Source organism: Pelophylax lessonae, assembly GCF_965119305.1.
Source record: "Pelophylax lessonae genome assembly, chromosome: 13".
Taxonomy (NCBI): domain Eukaryota; kingdom Metazoa; phylum Chordata; class Amphibia; order Anura; family Ranidae; genus Pelophylax; species Pelophylax lessonae.
The window spans coordinates 176159278-176180919 of NC_138780.1; the positions used below are offsets into that span (position 1 = coordinate 176159278).

At 43.4% G+C, this 21642-nt stretch overlaps 1 protein-coding gene across 1 annotated transcript in view; it reads right to left on the reverse strand.

Moving 5' to 3' along the window:
- Positions 1-9849: 9849 nt before the first annotated feature.
- Positions 9850-21642, reverse strand: part of LBHD2 (LBH domain containing 2) — a 145006-nt gene continuing 133213 nt past the window's right edge. The window contains exon 4 of the mRNA XM_082242698.1: positions 9850-10467. Coding sequence (XP_082098824.1) covers positions 10400-10467 — 68 coding nt within the window. The 3' untranslated portion in view covers positions 9850-10399. The remainder of the gene's footprint in view (positions 10468-21642) is intronic.

Consider the following 21642-nt stretch of genomic DNA (forward strand, 5'->3'; position numbering starts at 1 on the left):
TCCATTTCAGGGTGACCGCTATAGAGAAAAGATTGTTTCTCTTAGAACACTTATAGAACAGGGATATGACTTTGCCCCTGTCATCCTGCTTTTTGCCGCAGGCGTTTATAGGGCTTTTTTGAGGACATGTTTGGAGTCAGGCATGACATCTGAACTTCTGTGTAGGGGTCTATATATACACACACACACATGTATGTATATATACACATACACATATATAGGTGTGAAAGTAGCAGAACCCTATGCTTGCGCTAATGAAATAATTAACACCCATATGGCTTCTCTGCTATAACACCTATATGTGTGTATGTGTATAAATACATATAAGTGTGTGTGTATATATACCCCTATACAGAATTTCAGATGATTTGCCTGCCTCCAAAGACCCCAAAAAAATGCCCCAAAAAAATGCCCAAGAAAAACGCCTGCTGCAAAAACACACCTGGGCGTTTTTGTAGCTGGCGTTTTTTTGGGCATTTTTTGGGCGTCTTTGGAGGCAGGCATAACATCTGAAATTCTGTATAGGGGTATATATACACACACACTTATATGTATTTATACACATACACACATATAGGTGTTATAGCAGAGAAGCCATATGGGTGTTAATTATTTCATTAGCGCAAGCATAGTGTTCTGCTACTTTCACACCTATATATGTGTATATATACATACATGTGTGTGTGTATATATACGTGTGTATATATACCCCTACACAGAAGTTCTGATGTTATGCCTGCCTCCACTTTTGAAAAGTTCGATCATCCCTAGTAATGATGTGATTGCTTAATATAGATTTGGAGGTGACATAGGACAAAGGATAGATTTCTTCTAGGTTTTAGTAGCGATGGCAGATTGGTGCAGCAGGAAAAAGGTTGGGTCATCCGGGGTAGTGAAATCATTAGATTTTTGGGAAATTTTTCTGCCCTTTATCCAAAAGGGTTTGACTTTTCGGCAGGGCTGGAATACATGGAGGGGCCATCCCTTATCAGAGTTGCATCACCACCATGGTTCAATTACTTCTAAAGAATATTTGTGGATAACTGTCAGAGTTTTTTTTACCATTGTAAGAGTATTTTATAGTATAGTCTGATACGGATTGACGGTCGTCAAACCATGTTTGTATGGAGTTGGCTGTGTGCACAGGGGCACAGTCATGGCTGGAAGAGATAAGGGAAGTTCTCCAAACTATTACCACTGGATCCAAAGAACATACAGTGCCTTGAAAAAGTATTCATACCCCTTGAAATTTTCCACATTTTGCTATGTTACAACAAAAAATGTAAATGTATTTTGTTGGGTTTTTATGTGATAGACCAACACAAAGTGGCACATAATTTTGAAGTAGAAGGAAAATAAAAAAGGGTTTTCAACATTTTTTTTTACAAATAAACATGTGAAAAGTGTGGCGTGCATTTGTATTCACCCCCTGAGTCAATACTTTGTAGAACCACCTTTCACTGCAATTACAGCTGCAAGTCTTTTTGGAGAGGTCTATACCAGCTTTACACATCTAGAGAAGGGGACATTTTTGCCCATTCTTCTTTGCACAATAGCTCAAGCTCTGTCAGATTGGATGGAGAGCGTCTGTGAACAGCAATTTTCAAGTCTTGCCATATATTGTGAATTGGATTTAGGTCTGGACTTTGACTGGGCCATTCTAACACATGAATATGCTTTTATCTAAACCATTACATTGTATCGCTGGCTGTATGTTTAGGGTCTTTGTCCTACTGGAAGGTGAACCTCCCCCCAGTCTCAAGTCTTTTGCAGACAGGTTTTCTTCTAAGATTTCCCTGTATTTGGCTCCATCCATCTTCCCATCAACTCTGAAAAGCTTTCCCATCCCTGCTGAAGAAAAGCATCCCCACAACAGGATGTTGCCACCACCATGTTTCACGGTGGGGATGGTGTGTTCAGGGTGATGTGTTCGTTTTCCGCCACACATAGCGTTTTGCTTTTAAGCCAAAAAGATTCATTTTAGTGTCATCTGTCCAGCGCACCTATTTCCACATGTTTGCTGTGTCTCCACATGGCTTCTCACAAACTGCAAATGGGACTTCTTATGGCTTTCTTTCAACAATGGCTTTCTTCTTGCCACTCTTCCATAAAGACCAGATTTGTGGAGTACATGACCAATAGTTGTCCTGTAGACAAATTCTCCCACCAGAGCTGTGAATCTCTGCAGCTCCCCCAGATTTACCATGGGCCTCTTGGCTGCTTCTCTCATTAATGCTCTCCTTGCCCGGCCTTTCAGTTTAGGTGGACGGTCATGTCTTTGCAGTTGTGCCATACTCTTTCCATTTTCGGATGATGGATTGAACAGCGCTCCATGAGATGTTCAAAGCTTGGGATATTTTTTTATAACCTAATCCTGCTTTAAACTTTATCCCTGATCTCTCTGGTGTGTTCCTTGGCCTTCATGATGCTGTTTGTTCACTAAGGTTCTCTAACAAACCTCTGAGGGCTTCACAGAACAGCTGTATTTATAGTGAGATTAAATTACACACAGGTAGACTCTATTTACTAATTAGGTGACTTTGGAAGGCAATTGATTCCACTAGATTTTACATAGGGGCATCAGAGTTAAGCCCCACTTACACATATGGATCATTCATTTCATCAGTTCAGTCACATTTTTTTGTCATCAGTTTTTTAAGTCAACATCAGTTTCATATCTGTTGTCATCGTTTTTCATCCATTGTCATCCGTTTTCATCCGTTTTTCGTCAGATCAGGTTTCTTAACGGATGAAAAATAGGGCTTTCATCCGTTAAAAAAAAAAAAACGGATGTTGACGGAAGCGGATGAAAACGGATGTAAATTAATGATCATCCATTTACATCTGTTTTTTACATAGGAATGCATTGATGTCCGTTTTTCATCGTTCAATGGATGGATGAAAATTGTACGAACGGTCCGTATGTGTGAAAGGGGCCTAAGGGGGGTGAATACAAATGCACGCCACGCTTTTCACATATTTATTTGTAAAATATTTGGAAAACCATTTATCATTTTCCTTCCACTTCACAATTATGTGCCACTTTGTGTTGGTCTATCACATAAAATCGCAATAAAATACATTTACATTTTTGCTTGTAACATGACAAAATGTGGAACATTTTGCGGGGTATGAATACTTTTTCAAGGCACTGTATTTGTCTAAAATGTTTTTTAGCATCACCAGTACCCTTTGCTGGAGACACCGAAACTCTACACTTTTTATTGCTTTTTTACACTTTCTAGTCCGTTCTATTGCTGTGCCCACTTTCTATTGGTAATTTAGTAGGTATATTGGTCAAGTTTCTAAAAACTTTTGAAAATCGAGTGTTTTTCTTCTTATAGATTTCTTTAAACCAAGACACAGATCGTGAATCGCAGATGCGCTTTTCTTTATGTCAGCCTTTTTTTATCAAACATCCTTTTATTGTCGTTTTATTAAGCCTCCACCGTCGTACTTTTCGATCTTTATCTTTTTTCCTTTTTTTACTCGGCAATGCAAAGCTGCTTCTCTTTATTACAAATTAATTGCTGTACAAGATGTGGCGTATCGTGAGCAAGTCTCTTAAGCAGGGCAAAGGCTTTTTCATGCAAAGAAAACCTAATTTAAGCTGTTTCATCTCCACCCACACACTGGAAAAGCCTTCATTTTCAAATATTCATGAGCAAAACTCTGTGCAGCTGGTGAGAAATCTGTCAGCCCTTTTAAGGTTTGCCCCGTGCACTCGATATTGTTTGTTAAAGGAAAATTCTGGAGTTAACCCTGTTTTCCCAAAATTCCAAAAGTCGCTTGTTTGGAAGATGCTTTATATTTCTTTTTTTTCCTTATGGTGTATCATAGCCTCAGAAATTCCTCTGCCTCCCTTTTGTTGTAGCTATTTCTTTAAAGCTGATCATACATATTACAATCTGATTGTACAATCTCCTTAAAGTGACTCTGTTGGCAAAAAAATAAATAAAATATAAAAAGCTTCTTGGTAAAGGAAGAGTTATTGAATGTCCCAATTACACTACCCAGACGTTAAACCTTTGTTCTCTTTTTGAGCTACATACTGTATATATGCCAGCATCCCTCACTTCTCTCTGTGGTTCCATCCATCAGCCAATGTACCCCATACTCATTCACATGGGGGGCGGGATCTGGGGGCCCCCTTCATGTGGGGATGAGGCCCTTGTCCTCATCGACATGGCGGCAAGTTGCATTGGGGTGGGGGGACCGACCGCAAACCAAAGTGTAAAAAAAATAAAAAACAGTGTGGGTTCCCCCTCAATATCTATACCAGACCCTTATCCGAGCATGCAGAGCCCCCTGCACCAGAACACCCCCCCCTTGAGGGCATGGCCTGGTATAGTTCAGGGGGGTGCTCACTCGTCCCCGTCCCCCCTTTCCTGGCCTGCTGGGCTGCATGCTCGGATAAGGGTCTGGTATAGATTTTGAGGAGGAACCCACACTATTTTTTTTGTTTTTACATTTTGGTGTGCGGTTCCCCTTAAAATCTATACCAGACCCGAAGGGCCTGGTATAGACTGGGTGGAGGGACCCCACAATGTATTTTCCATGATTTATTTTTCTGAGAAAACACTTTGAAAAACACCTCTCTAGCATTTCTGTCCACTGCCATCTTAAGTAAGGACAGATGAATTTACTTCCTGGAATCTGGAGGCCATCTGTCATTAACTCAGGCATAAGTGTGTCCTTAGCTGAGAAATCCCCTCCTGAAGACTCATGGGATGTATGACATCATTTGCCTAGGCATGAAAACCAGGAATGGCCATATACAAACAAGGAGACTGCGCTCAGTGCCCGCAACAGTCACTGTAATGAGAGCCAGTTGGCATAAAGAAAGTCTTGAAAAATTAAAACTCAGTTTATTTGAAATAGATAAACGTAGTTGTAGATAAATGAACAATACCACGTTGAGGAACCCTGAGCATCAGGAAGAAGGTCACCCGAAAATGCAGATGAGCTTGGAAGGGGGCGCCAATTAAAGCCCTGATGGAAGGAGTATGCCCGCTCGATCAGCCTAACAGAGCGCTGCGCGCTCAGATGACGTCACACACAGGCGGTGGGCAGAAACAGGAAGTCCTAGCGGGGACACTGCCATGAATTTTAAAGTTTCCAAAAACAAATGCGGTGCAAATGAAGGTTGTAAATGCTTACATTTCTTGCTGCTCATGGCACTGAACACCACTGAGTTTCAGGGAAATGGTTCCTGAAGTATCAAAAAAGTGTTAATGTCATTGGTTCCACACGGTTCTCATTGGTTCATCCCTTTGACCTGCACTTCATTAATGTCTCCTGTGAGAGATCAGCAGAAGGAACCAGTTAGAGCTTCAGAGCTCTAAAGAGACCACCAGCGGACTTTCCTAAGATGATTAAAGTTGATCTTCCATGAAAAATGGCAGGTCCGCATCCCTGCCAGCCTCCCGCTATTCAAACAAAATTAGCAGTTAAAAACAACTTGAAAGATAAGAATGTCAACCTGACCGTATCTACTCTACTATGTGTGAAATGTTTTTTACGTGTATATATATGAGCCAAGGTATGCCCAACTGGCTTTGTTTTGTAATGCTATACCATTGAAACTCAAAAAAAATAAAGAATAAAAATACTCACCACTGCCCTAGTCGCCAGCAGGCATGACTGACATCATCATGCCTTATCGCTACCTTCTGGGATAGCTGGGCACTTGAAATCTCGCACAAAGGCTTCCCAAACCAATGCAGGGATTTTGAGTATCCCGGAGGAAGCAATGAAGGGTGGTTGCATCTCCCACAGCTCCTGGAAGCCCGAGACAGAGATGAGTTGCTTGTTTTTAATTTTATTTCTTCTAAAATCTTTACTGTTAAGGTTTTTTCCACAGCGTATTGTTTGGACCATGGGAGGCTGGTGGGAAAGCAGACATTCCCTTTGCCTTGAAGGTCTCCTTTAAACATGAGATCACCACTTATCCAGAAAAAAAAACCTACCAATAGAAGCACCTGTGGTTTTCTATGCATATTTTTAAGGCAAGGATTACACTGGTTTCAAATCAGTGCTCTGAGTGTTTTTGCATGTTTCCTATGGTTTGATCAAATTTTTCAAACCAAAGCTGGAACATTCAGGTTTACAAAGCCCATGATTTGATTATAGTTCTTTTATTATTAACCCTGAGCAGGTACGTTTTCTACAACTGGAATTCAAACCCAGGTGCGTTTGATCTACACCAAGTTAGGCCACCTCATCTGAACTGGTAAAGGGGAATTAGACCCAGGTGAGTATGATCTACGCCAAGCTAGGCCAGCTCATCTGAACTGGTAAACGACAATTCGACCCAGCCAAGTTTGATCTACACCAAGCTGGGCCAGCTCATCTGAACTAGTAGAGGACAATTAGACCCAGCCAAGTTTAAACTACACCAAGCTAGGCCAGCTCATCCGAACTGGTAAAAGAGAATTTGACCCAGTCCAGTTTGATCTACACCAAGCTAGGCCAGCTCATCTGAGCTGGTAAAGGGGAATTCTATACAGTTGATTTGGATGTACACAAAGCTAGGGCAGCTCATCTGAATTGGTAGAGGGGAATTGGATCCAGTTTAGTTTGATCTACACCAGGCTAGGCCAGCTCATCTGATCTGGTAAAGGGAAATTCAACCTGGTTTTGTTTGATCTCCTATCAAATCTTTCAAACCAATGCTGGAACATTCAGGTTTTCAAAGCCCATGATTTGATTATAGTTTAATTTATTATTAACCGTGAGTGGATAAGTTTTTTACAACTGGAATTCAGATGAGTTTGATCTACACCAAGTTAGGCCAGCTCATCTGAACTGGTAAAGGGGAATTCGACCCAGGTGAGTATGATCTACGCCAAGCTAGGCCAGCTCATCTGAACTAGTAAACGACAATTCGACCGAGCCAAGTTTGATCTACACCAAGCTGGGCCAGCTCATCTGAACTGGTAAACGACAATTCGACCCAGCCAAGTTTGATCTACACCAAGCTAGGCCAGCTCATCCAAACTGGTAAAAGAGAATTTGACCCAGTCCAGTTTGACCTACACCAAGCTAGGCCAGCTCATCTGAACTGGTAAAGGGGAATTCTATACAGTTGAGTTTGATGTACACAAAGCTAGGGCAGCTCATCTGAATTGGTAGAGGGGAATTGGATCCAGTTTAGTTTGATCTACACCAAGCTAGGCCAGCTAATCCAAACTGGTAAAAGAGAATTTGACCCAGTCCAGTTTGCTCTACACCAAGCTAGGCCAGCTAATCCAAACTGGTAAAAGAGAATTTGACCCAGTCCAGTTTGCTCTACACCAAGCTAGGCCAGTTCATCTGAACTGGTAAAGGGAAATTCGACCTGGTTTTGTTTGATCTCCTATAGTTTGATCAAATCTTTCAAACCGATGCTGGAACATTCAGGTTTTCAAAGCCCATGATTTGATTATAGTTCTTTTATTACTAACAGTAATTCAGTTGAGTTTGATGTACACAAAGCTAGGCCAGCTCATCTGAACTGGTAGAGGGGAATTGGATCCAGTTTAGTTTGATCTACACCAAGCTAGGCCAGCTCATCTGAACTGTTAAAGGGATCCTTTGGTGATAAAGATGGCTACAATTCCTACAATGTGTGTAGATGTTCTGGAGTGAAAACGCAAAGCAAACAGCCATTACATAGATTAACTCCCCGCCAGAGGATTAGCACTTCTATCTATTCATTACTGAGATTTACACAGCCCAGTCAGTCTAGAGACCTGACTTTTCTCTACTGAAGTTTATTTCAAGCAGAGGCAAGGACAGCTATGTCTTGTCCCTGCCCCAGTCTGTGATTTTGCAGTGAAGTAGCAAAAGCAGACTGATGAGCTCATCCACCTGTCACTTTGCCCTTTCCTCCTATCAGCATTCTCCCTGCACTGCAGGACACCTCCTTGTGCTGCTCCTCCCTCTCCCAGTCTGACTTTTGCTGTATATGGTATTACAAGAGGCTGGGAAAGGATTGCAAGAGGCTGATATTAAGTATAATTCAAGTAGACAGACCCTGCATTGGGCTTGATGACATCAGGACCTTAGATCGCTGGAGTGCGTGTGTGGGGGGGGGGGGAGAGATGCTGTGGGGACCGGTCTAGCAGCCCAGAAAAGCAGAAGATCAGGTAAGTAGTCTTCTTTTCCACGCCCCCTAGACCTAAATGAGCAGTTAACCCTTGCAGTGCTGGTGCAACCTTGCTGCAGGCAGGAATTTTTGGGTTTTCCTGAGTTGGGCTTTAATGAACACACAGATTAGTGTTTTTTTTTTCATGGAGTTCAGCATGGGTTGTCTACTGGTATTTGTACACAGGCATTTTTCAGCCGCTGTTACTAAAATTGGACATCCAAGATAATTGCATTGTTTTTCCTTGGTTCAGCTGAATCTCTCAACAGTTTAAAGGGCAATTGCTTCCAAAATGCTGCATTTTAAGCTGAAATGCACAAACAATTTTATTTTAAGGTTTGTAAAGTAAATCGCCCACTTCTGTATGTTTAAGGTTATTCTTTAAAACCTTTTTGAAAAGCCTCTGATTGCAGCAGCCCTTTCTGACTTCCAAATCATGAAACGTTTTCCAGGGTGCTCATTTCAGCTGCAGACAGTAAAGCTGGAGAATTGTTTCAGAACAAGTATCTGAATCAGAGCTGGATAATGTCCTCTTCCATTGCAGGTTTCTGCTTTTAAATTGAACATAGGTTGCCTTTAAAGTTAAATGGTAACTCCACTTTCGTAAGAAATAAAATAGCAAAAAAAAATAATAATAATATAGCATTTACAATTGAGACTCCAGTCATATTGTGATTAAATGGTATTAAAAATTACCTTTCCTATTCAATCTGCAGCGCTGTAGTTTTCTGTAAAATGCAATACAATATGGCAACCTGGAGGTGTACAGAATGCCCCCCAGAAACATAATATCCTGCTTGTGTGATTGGCTCACTGATTTTCCCAGAAGTCTACACTAAGATATAAGTCAGATTTCAGGCATCCCCTGCAACAAAAATGTTATTCATTTTTAGTGAGATACTCCCGAAAGGAAATCACATATAAATGGATGCAGACCCTGCAATTTTCCTCATTAGAGCCCTGCAAGTGCAGCAGCTGATTGATAATTATGAAACCACTCCCATTAGACCCACTTAGCACAGGGGCACAGAGAAACAAACCGTGATTTCTTCCGAATGATCATAAGGTCCATAAAGACATGGATGAGCGAGTTTGGGGTGGAGGAACTTGACTGACCTCAACCAGATAGAACACCTTTGGGATGAATTAGAATGTGAGCCAGGCATTCTCGTCAGTGCCTGACCCCCACAAATGCGCTTCTAGAAGAATGGTCAAACATTCCCATAGACAGTGGTCCTCAACCCTGGTCCTCAGGGCCCACTAACAGGCCAGGTTTGCAAGATAACTGGAATCCATCCCAGGTGATATAATTTGCTGCTCAGTGATTGCAGTACTCTAGTCTGCATCTCCCCAAGGTAATACTTGAAATCTGGCCTGTTAGTGGGCCCTGAGGACCGGAGTTGAGGACCACTGCCCATAGACACACTCCTAAACCTTGTGGACAGCCTTCCCAGAAGAGTTGAAGCTGTTATAGCTGCAAAGGGTGGGCCAACTCAATATTGAACCCTGGGGTGGCATTAAAGTTGATGTGCATGTAAAGACGGGTGTCCCAATACTTTTGACAATATAGTGTATATCATTATGCATCGGCAGGTTAATGCGCTTTTTGGTTCACTTATACTGCATGAATTTGCATGCAGACCACCCATGTGGCGCTGAGCCTCCAAGGCCAGAGTTCAGCATTAAGATTTCAGCCGTCAGCAATAATGTCTAGGGTCACGTCTTACAAGAACCTTTATTTTACAGTGAAATCAATAGATTGGTAACTGAAAAGCTATATACAAACAAAGTAGAATTCCAAAACTTTGAAACCTACTAGATTACAATATGACAAACAAGTAGACAATTTATAGGTTGAATTTACGGGGGAAAAAAATAAAAAAAATCAATGCATGATATCTTTTTTAATGGGAATTAAAACACTGCGCGAAGCCTTGAAGGATTCCTACGATCAGATGGCGTCTTTTTCGGCAAGACATGGCAGAGATCACAAGAATTGGACTCTATGGCTCGTGAGTCAGCTAGCTCTAAACTCCACAACCCGGAACTGGGATGACATAAGGACAACAGACTCGGCCAAAAAGACCTTGGACGGATTCTTGGAAACCCGGAGGATGCAGTTCCGTAGAGTCCCAACTGCTGCTTACAAGCACTAACTACTCCACTGATATTAAATGACTGATTCTCTTGTCTACTTCTGCCTGGAACAAGCTTATTATTTTTCCTCACATTAAGGAGAACTTAAAAAAAAATTGACATTATTTAAAGCCTTTAATTAGCCGAATTTCCTCCCGCTCTACATCCGCTGTAATCTTCTTCATGAGGAGAATGTGTTGCACCTGCAATAAAGGAAAGGAATATTATTAGTGGATCTATATATATCCCGGTGTTATTTCAAGGAAGCAATTTAAAGCACATGACTTTTTTTATATTTTTTTTTATTAGAGTGTCACACTAGTGTTCTGTTCTTTCTTACTTTCTTCTATGACGTCACATTATCAGTGCCAAACCAGCAAAAGTTTTTGTTACTGCTTCCTTGCTTGGGAGCAGAGTTCGGCAGGAAATTCGAAATTTCCAGTAGCTGAAGGCAGAATAGCTACTGCGACCTGGCCCTTAAAGTGAACATGTATTTTGCAGTACATACACTATATTACCAAAAGTATTGGGACGCCTGCCTTTACACGCACATGAACTTTAATGGCATCCCAGTCTTAGTCCGTAGGGTTCAATATTGAGTTGGGACGCCTGTCTGCACGCACATGAACTTTAATGGCATCCCAGTCTTAGTCCGTAGGGTTCAATATTGAGTTGGCCCACCCTTTGCAGCTATAACAGCTTCAACTCTTCTAGGAAGACTATCCACAAGGTTTAAGAGTGTGTCTATGGGAATGTTTGACCTTTCTTCCAAAAGCGCATTTGTGAGGTCAGACACTGATATGGACGAGAAGGCCTGGCTGGTAGTCTCCGCTCTAATTCATCGGAAAGGTGTTCTATCGAGTTTAGGTCAGGACTTTGCAGGCCAGTCAAGTTCCTCCACCCCAAACTCGCTCATCCATGTCTTTATGGACCTTGCTTTATGCACTGGTGTGCAGTCATGTTGGAACAGGAAGGGGGTCATCCCCAAACTGTTCCCACAAAGTTGGGAGCATGAAATTGCCCAAAATGTTTTGGTATGCTGATGCCTTAGGAGTTCCCTTCACTGGAACTAAGGGGCCAAGCCCAATCTCTGAAAAACAACCCCACACCATAATCCCCCCTCCACCAAATGATTTGAACCAGTGCATAAAGCAAGGTCCATTAAGACATGGATGAGCGAGTTTGGGGTGGAGAAACTTGACTGGCCTGCTGGCCTGCAGAGAATCCTGACCTCAACCTGACAGAACACCTTTGGGATGAATTGGAGTGGAGACTGTGAGCCAGGTCTTTTCTTCCACATCAGTGCCTGACTTTGCAAATGCGCTTCTGGAAGAATGGTAAAACATTCCCATAGACACACTCCTAAACCTTGTGGACAGCCTTCCCAGAAGAGTTGAAGCTGTTATAGCTGCAAAGGGTGGGCCAACTCAATATTAAACCCTGTGTACTAGGACTGGGATGACATCAAAGTTCATGTGCGTATAAAGGCAGGCGTCCCAATACTTCTGGTAATATAGTGTATCTCCCCATGATGACTGATCTGCCACATGGCCATTTCAAAAATACCCAGTACTTGTAGGTACAACAAAAAGAACACGCCCTACTGCAAATTACCTGGGAGAAGGGAAACCGATGTTCTGGCCCAGATGACTTTGAATTGTAGCAATAATCATCTGAAACTATGAAGCCAGCTACTCGTGAACCCCTTTTTTGCAGGCGTCTCCTGGCCCTTTAAAGGATTTTAGATTCTGGGAGGTGGGGTTCATTATCAGGCAACTCGATTGAATGTCGCGGTGGTCACATGATCAGAAAGCTCCAGATCGCAAGGAGTGATCGCGAGCATTCCGTTAGCCACAGGTAACGGTGTCAGGAGCGCACAGGGTGTTTGTGGTCTCGGCACAGCTGTGTCTGCTAATTGATACCCAAATATGTGGCCTCTTGGCGCCCAGGCCCACCCACCGAGAGGCTGCATATTTGCGTACCGTTGGCACCTAGGGGTTAACATCAATTGCAACAATTCTTTATTGGTTACATGGCAAGATACAGCAGTAACACGCTAATGGGTTTTGCCGAAGCCTTACTCATAGCATGTTACTGCTGTATCCTGCCATGTAGCCAAGAAACAATTTTTGTATAAACCCGTGTTTCCTAACCTTTTATCAGTCAAGGCACCCTTGACTAAGGAATGCACAGCATGCCGAGGCTCAGGCTACCTATAAAATAATCGATTGACCCCCTCCTCCCCCCTCCAAGATTGACCAGACGACACATATTGTTTTGGAGTTGAATGGCCATGGCAGCTTGAAACACAAAAACAACATAAACAATCGTAATGCATATACTACTTTGTACATTCAATACATAACCAGTAAAAAAAAAAAAACTCAGCTTATTTCTACTTGGTCTAAGGTCTTTAGAGGCCTATTTATTTTTAACCAACCGGTTGTATCTGTCACCCATGAAAGGCCCCCCAGTCGCTACTTACACTGGCTCGGGGACAATTACCACTTACCTACAACCGTATACAACCAACTTAGTAACCCGATGTTACCATTGTATTATTAGAAAAGGACACCCATACCTCCAGATGGGCCCAACTCCCCCTAATTCTCCAGTATTTTATCCAACATTGTCTTCAAAGATCCAATAGACCCCGCGCCGCTGCTATGACTAAGAGTAAATTAACTCATAAATTGAACAGCCAATGGAAAAAATGTACCCAACACAAAAAAAAACTCACTACTTGTAAAACCTTCCCCCAAATGACAAGAAAATGGCTGGGAAGCACCTATAGACCAAAACAAACAAGGGAGGGATGGCAGGAGAAACCTTTGTGCGAAGCTCCGGCTGAGCTCTGACAAGATCCTCCTCCCCTCTACTGCCTACAGGACACCCCCATCCCTTTGGGATCCTCCTAACAGGTAAGTGGATTACCTCTTTCCCTATCACACCACTAATGACTCTGCCTCTACTGCCCACCCAAGTCATGCTGGCCCTCCTCCAAGTTGCACTTTACTCTAGGCTAGTGATGGTGAACCTTGGCACCCCAGATGTTTTGAAACTACATTTCCCACGATGCTCATGCACTCTGCAGTGTTGTTGAGCATTATGGGAAATGTAGTTCCAAAACATCTGGGGTGCCAATGTTCCCCATCACTGCTCTAGGCCATATACTTTAACCACTTGCCGACCGAGTACGGTAATAGTACTGCGGCAAAGTGGTTCGTTATCGTCTGACGACGTAGTATTAACGTCGTCAGACACTCCCCCTTCTGGGCGGCGCTTGCGCGCCGCCGGAGGCTCGCTCCCGCTGTTTTCATTCACAGCGGGAGTCGGGCCAGGGGAGGAGCAGCGGCGATCGCCGCTGCTCTGCCCCGATCGCCGGGGATCTAGTGTGGAGATCCGCCCGCTGTGTGTAAACACAGCGGGCGGATCTCCATAGTGACAGGGAGTGACAGATCGGACTGTTCAGCATAGCTGGACATCCGATCTGTCCATGACTCACTCAGTCACCTCCCCCCCACACGTCAGTAAGCACCAGGCATACATTAACCCCTCCCTCTCCAATAAAATTAACCCCTTCCCTGCCAGTGTCATTTTTACAGTAACAGTGCATATATATAGCACTGATTACTGCAGTAATGTCACTGGTAACCCCAAAAGTGTCAAAAATGTCAGTCAAGGGTCCGATCTGTCCGCCGCAATGTCGCAGTCCCACAAAAAAAATCGCAGATCGCCGCCATTATGCGTTGAAAAAAAAAACACCAAAAATGACAGAAATCTTTCCCTTTGTTAGTAAACGCAATAACTTTTGCGCAAACCAATCAAAATACGCTTATTGTGATTTTTTTTACCAAACATAGGTAGCAGAAAACAAATTGGCCAAAAATTTTTTAAAAAATTGGTTTTTACATCTTTTTTGGGGGGAATTTCATATAAAAAAATGTTAAAAATATTGTTATTTTTTCAAAATAAACGCTCTTTTTTTGTTTATAGCGCAAAAAGTAAAAATCGCACAGGTGATCAAATACCACCAAAAGAAAGCTCTGTTTGTGGGAAAAAAAGGACGTAAATTTCGTTTGGGTACGGCGTCGCACGACCGCGCAATTGTCAGTTGAAGTCGCACAGCGCCGAATCGCAAAAAAGTGGCCTGGACGCAGGGGAGGACTGGCAGCCTTGGGCCTGGGGGGCAAGTCCAGTCAAGTGGCCCTTTGAACCACCGAGCTCACCATCTATGCCCACCTGGTTTATAATTGATGTTATAAAGCAAGACAAATATGATACAATGTGGTAACATAATTTAATGTTAATAGCAACAAAGGAGGTTTAACAAAAATAATGCATCAATGCAGCCTCACCAGTGCCCATTAATGCAGCCTCACCAGTGCCCATCAGTCCAGCCTCATCAGTGCCCATTAATGCAGCCTCACCAGTGCCCATCAGTCCAGCCTCATCAGTGCCCATTAATGCAGCCTCACCTGTGCCCATCAAGGCATCCTGATCATTGCCCATCAATGCAACCTGACCAGTGCCCATCAATGCAGCCTGATCAGTGCCCATCAATTCAGCCTCACCAGTGCCCATCAATGCAACCTCACCAGTGTCCATCAATGCAGCCTCTCCAGTGCCCATAAATTCAGCCTCACCAGTGCAGCCTTATCAGTCCCCATCAATGCAGCCTGATCAGTGCCCATCAATGCAGCCTCACCAGTGCCCATCAATGCAACCTGATCAGTGTCCATCAGCTCAGCCTCATCAGTGAAAGAAGATTATTGGTGAACCCAACAAAAACTGCGCAAAATGAATGTGATGTATAAATAAATAAACACTACTCATATCCATAAATGTGTTTAGGGTGAAATTGCTTCCACTCTGCGAGCTGTAAAATCAACGTGAATAACGTGACAAATGAAAAAGTGAAAAAATGTGACGCTTAACAGTTTGATAAAACACAAAATAAATTATTCCAATGTGAAAACGTTCGTGCAAAAAAACAGTCTCTAGTGTCCAAAAAAAAAAAATGGGTAAAGCAAACAGCCAATGATGGAAACACAGACTTGATAGGAGTGAATCTCAAAAAAGCCTCCACCTCCACACGATCACCCAGTGAAATGTATAGGTACCGCTTACCAAACACTGGACCCCTTAGTTATAGGGGGTCAAACACGCTTATTGATCCACATCAGATCTGACCTTGCACATCCCCCTCTCACACAGGTGAGAGTGTGTAGCCAAATCGATGGAGTATTAAAGAACCGAGTCATAGATGGAGAGAAATGACAAACAGGCTCTCATGGTGCAGTATTACTCATCAAAGGATCATTTATTGATATAAAATGCACTTACTACAATCTGAACAATGAAAAGCCTTAAGATCAGTTTCAGTTTGCTGGGGATAGGAGACGCCGCTCGACGCCTGCGTTCCTTAGACCCGGAAGTTTACGGTCTCACGTTCCCAATCTAAGGGTCTAAGGAACGCAGGCGTCGAGCGGCGTCTCCTATCCCCAGCAAACTGAAACTGATCTTAAGGCTTTTCATTGTTCAGATTGTAGTAAGTGCATTTTATATCAATAAATGATCCTTTGATGAGTAATACTGCACCATGAGAGCCTGTTTGTCATTTCTCTCCATCTATGACTCGGTTCTTTAATACTCCATCGATTTGGCTACACACTCTCACCTGTGTGAGAGGGGGATGTGCAAGGTCAGATCTGATGTGGATCAATAAGCGTGTTTGACCCCCTATAACTAAGGGGTCCAGTGTTTGGTAAGCGGTACCTATACATTTCACTGGGTGATCGTGTGGAGGTGGAGGCTTTTTTGAGATTCACTCCTATCAAGTCTGTGTTTCCATTATTGGCTGTTTGCTTAACCCTTTTTTTTTTGGACACTAGAGACTGTTTTTTTGCACGAATGTTTGCACATTGGAATAATTTACTTTGTGTTTTATCAAGCTGTTGAGCGCCACATTTTTTCACTTTTTCAGCCTCATCAGTGTCCACCAGTGCAGCCTCATCAGTTTCCATCAATGCAGCCTCATCAGTCCCCATCAACGCAGCACCACCAGTGTCCATCAGTGCAACCTCATCAATGCAGCCTGATCATTGCCCATCAATGCAGCCTCACCAGTGCATTCAAGCTCAGCCTCATCAGTGCAGCTTGATCAGTGCCACCTATCAGTGTCCATCAGTGCCACCTACTAGTGCTGCATATCAATCCAGCTTACTCATTGCTCCTGATCAGTGCTTACCATTGCCGCCACATTCTCTGCCCTGCTGACCCCGTCCTATGTCCCATTGACCCCCATCCTCTGCCCTCATGTCCCAGGGTCTGATAAGGAAGCCGCAGCCATTCATTGTGAACAGTATACTGTGGCTGGGGTGGTATACATTTAGATGGGGGGTGCCGATTTAAATCTTGCCTAGGGTAGCACAAAAATAAAATACACCACTGGACACTGATGCATAGTGACTAGTGGCAGTCATTAACCCCTTTGTGCTGCATTAGTTGTACCAGTGTCAGTGTTTATTAGCCATTTCATGCTGCACAATACAGGGGTTAATTAACACTGACACTTGTGCCACTGTCACTAATGCAGCACAAAGGGGTTAATTAACTGCCACTGCTCACTAATGCATCAGTGGCAGTACATTAACCCCCTCCATGCTGCATTTTACAAACAGCATTGTAAATTAACCCCTCCCCTCAATGAGTTAAACACTTCAGCCAGTTCACACAAGGTGTATTATCAGCCTCTGAAACTCACTTGCACAAGGCTTCACTATCCTCGTGAGTATAGGGAGAGAACCTGAGGGAGAGGCAGGGATAGCAGTGCAATGGGGTGGAGAGATGTGAGGCTGCTGCAGCTGTGCCATGAGGGGATCTAGGCTGCAGAGGGATTGCTGCTATGCTGAGAGAGGACCACGCGGACTTCAGATAATAGGGCAGGCTTGAGAGGGAAGACCTGAAATGTGGTGCGATCTCTCACCTTGCCTTTTAGGAACGGAATGTTGACCTAAGGTCATCTACATAGCTTCCTCGCAGTTCTCAGCAGAAGCACTCTCCTCTGTCCTTTCTTCCCGCCTCCTGACCTCTGGATGACATCACACTCTGCCGGGACTAGAAAGCATCTGTCGGGTGGAGATCACTCCGCCTGACAGGGAAGTGACTGGACTCACCAGTCAAAAAGGCCACTCGCTCCGCACCGATTCCACCCTGCAGACAGGCATGACACCCGCCGGCCGCCGCTACATTGTATTACAGTATACTTGCAGAGCAGTGAAGCTCCGACCGCAAGTATAACACAATGTAGCGGCGGCCGGCGGGTGTCCTGCCTGTCTGCAGGGGTGGAAGCGGTGCGGAGCGAGTGGCCTTTTAGGAAGCATCAGAGCGGCCTGGAGGGCAATTGCCTCCTTGCCTCCCGGCCCAGTCCGCCCCTGCCTGGACGGAAGACAGCAAAATCCTCCGGTGGTAAAGTGGTTAAAATTCCACACAATCTCGAGGCACCCCATTCTAAAATTAAAAAAACTAAGATAGTTTTGCATAATGTAACAACATCCACATGCATTGGACACCCAACATTAGTAGTGATTTATTCTTCCAAAAACACCTTTGCACGGTGGTATTGACTAGAATTCCAGTGTTCCTCTTCTACTTCACTCAGCTAATGTAACCCTTGTGCCTAAGGAGAGGGGCAAACAAGGATGCTCTGCAGGCGACTAACATCCTCTTTAACAACTGATGATTTTATTGGTCGCTAGGACACTGGCAACTAGAAAGTTGCAATAGTGTACTGTACAATGAAAACCTGTGGCTTTGTGTAACTAATAGGCAGGCTTGATCCACCTGCTGGCTTGTATATAGTTTTTGGGCAAGTCCTAGGTCTTTTGCCAAGGCACCCCTGAAGACACATGAAGGCACCCTGGTTGAAAAAAGCTGGTATAAAACCCATAAATAGGGGACATTCCCCCTGCCTCTCCACAATTCACTGTCCAGCATCCAGTTTATCATATCACAGAAAACCATTTTCAAGTTAAAATGGAACTAAACGCTCCTATCCTTTACAGCAAAGGAAGCGGCCATCTAAAGCCGGCCATACATGTATCAAAGTTTGTCCGGTTCAGCAGGTAACAGCCAAATTTCAATCCATGTATGGGTATCTTAGTTGTGCAGTAGATTGACTACTATACAACCAGCCTGTAGGGTTATTGTCGATAAATCAGTGTCACCGGCTACAGCTGGCAGCACTGGTCAGTGTGGAAGTCTCCCCGCTGTCGGAACATAATAGTTCAGTGGGAGTGATTCACCCTATCCACCTCAAATGTGTTGATGGGTGAATTGGATAATTTTGAATGAAAAAAAAAAAATGGTTTAAATAATAAGACCTGGAGATAGATGGGCAGTATAGGCGGAAGGCTTGACATGACTTGGTTTGCAGGACAGCCTGGAGTTAATGCAGGGTTAAAATGTAGCTTTTGTTTAAGGCTCGGTTCACTTTGCTGCAACTTGTCATGCAATACGGAGCCGGTCTAATCAGTGCAACTCAAGTCACAGCGACTTAGAAAAAGGTTCCTGCACTACTTTGGGGCGACTTCATCGCGACTTGCATTGATGTCTGTTAATGAAGTCACAAGCAAGCCACAATGAAGTTGCGTGGCAAAGTTGTATCTTAAGTTGTGGCACTTTCCGGTAGGGGCAGTGTGAGCCCAGCCTTACGGTTATTTGATCTAACCTGATTGGAGGAAGCAAGGGTGGGGCCTTGTTGGGGCGATGTTGGGCGGTGCCTTTTCCTCTGGGTCAGTAAGAGTTGTCACAACGACAAGCTTCTCCTTGCCTCCCCACCTTACAAAATATTTGCCCATTATTTTCGGGGTTTTTACTTTTCTTCTATTTGCTTTTTCTTTGCTTATTTTAGCTCAGGAAGTTGACTAAGGGCGGTGACGACTTTGTGGCACTTCTCTGCAATGTTGGGGATTGTCTGATTATACCTGGGATGGGTCATAGGAGTTGGCAGGGGTCTCAGAAGGCAGTGTTGTTTGAAATTTTAGAGAATGATGGGTTAGGCCCATCTCAGGTGCAGGTGTACTTTACCTATTTAAGTTAAGGCAATAACGTATTAGGAGTTATTTGGCTGTATCAAAGGTATCTTGATAGCAAATTGTCCTCAAGTCTGTGTATTTGTGGCTGGGGGCTTTGAAGTCTATTTTGTGGTAGATACAGTCAGGCGGTCAAATACAAGTTGCCTTCAAAGACCCTAGACTTTAGCCTCTTGGCGCTGGCCTCTCGGAGGATGAGCCTTGGCACCAAGCATGCAATATCACAAAAACAGCTGTGCCGAGAGCACGTCACTGCCTGTTAATGGCACAGTTACTGGCGGCTAATGGAAAGCTCCCGATTGCTGCTTGGATTGTGACCGCTGTGATTTAGGGGAGCCATGTCATCTGCTGGTGTTGGTCCACTGTGTTTTATCAAGTCCAAAGTCAGCGCAGCCCTCTACCAGGAAATTCTACAGCACTTCCTTCTCCTGACCATCTTTATGGAGATGCTGATTTCATTTTTCAGCAGGACTTAAAACCTGCCCACATTGCCAAAAATACCAATACCTGGTCACATGATCATGGTATCACTGTGCTTGATTGGCCAGCAAACTCACCTGATCTAAACCCCATAGAGAATATGTGGAGTATTGTCAAGCAGAAGATGAGAGACACCAGACCCAACAATGCAGATGAGCTGAAGGCCGCTATCGAAGCAACCTGGGCTTCCATAACACTTCAGCAGTGCCACAGGCTGATCGCCTCCATGCCACAACGCGTTGATGCAGTAATTCATGCAAAAGGAGCCCCGATCAAGTATTGAGTGCAAACTATACTGTACATGGGCATAGTTTTCAGTAAGCCAACATTTCTGTATTAACCACTTCTGGACCGGAAGATTTTCCCCCTTAATGACCAGGCCATTTTTTTGCGATTCGGCATTGCCTTATTTTAACTGACAATTGCGCGGGCGTGCAACACTGTACCAAAATAAAATTTATGTCCCTTTTCCCCACAAATAGAGCTTTATTTTAGTGGTATTTGATCACCTGTGTGCTTTTTATTTTTTACGCTAGAAACAAAAAAAGCGACAATTCTAAAAGAAAACCCAATATTTCTGCTATATAACATTTCCAATAAAAAAAAAAAAAAAAAATCAAATGTTTTCATCATTTTAGGCCAATTTGTAATCTGCTACATATTTTTGTATAAAAAAATCACAATAAGCGTATTTTGATTGGTTTGCCATAAAGTTATCGTGTCTACAAATTAGGGGAAAGATTGATGTCATTTTTATTTATTTTTTACTAGTAATGGCGGCGATCAGTGATTTTTAGCAGAACTGCGACATTGCGGCGGACAGAATGGACACCTAACTGACATTTTTGACACTTTTTGGGGGGACCAGTGACATTACTACAGTAATCAGTGCTAAATAATATGCACTGTTACTGTACTAATGACACTGGCAGGGAAGGGTAACACCAGGGGAGATCAAAGGGTAAATTTATGTCTAGGGGGTGCTTTCTAACTGTGTTGATTGCTGACAGAACAGTCTGCCGTGTTTACAACAGCAGACCGCTGTTCTGTCGCCACAGGGAGCGATCGCGGGTGTCTGGTGGCAATCGCGGCCGCTGCCCCGCAGATCAGCTTCCCTGCTGGCGAATAAGCGGATACGGGTACGGCGATTTGCGGGAACCTGCTGAACTGCCGCCGTATATTTGCGGCAGCTGGTCGGCAAGTGGATAAAGACCCTTTTTTTTTTATTGGTCTTATGTAATATTCTAATTTTGAGTTTTCGTTAGCTGTAAGCCATAATCATAAAATTTACAAGAAAGAAATGCTTCAAATAAATCACTCTGTGTGTAACACATCTATATAAAATATAGGAGTTTCACTTTTTGAATTGAATTACTGAAATAAATTAACTTTTTAATGATATTCTCATTTTTTTAGATGCACCTGTAGGTACCATCCTAGCAGTAAAGTAGAATCTGGGTGTCATCTTAGCAATCAAATAGATTCTAGGCATTACCATAGCAACCAAATAGAATCCATGTGTCATCTTAGCAACCATATACAATCCAGGTGTCATCTTAGCAAATAAGCAGAATTCAGGTATCATCTTAGCAACCAAATAGATTCTAGGTGTCATTCTAGCAACCAAATGAAAACTAGGTGTCATCTTACCAACTAAAAAGAATCGAGGTGTCATCTTAGCAACCAAATAGAATCTAGGTGTTACCATAGCAACAAAATAGAATCCATGTGCCATCTTAGCAACCAAATATAATCCAGGTGTCATCTTAGCAACCAAATACAATCCAGAAGTCAAGAAGCCTC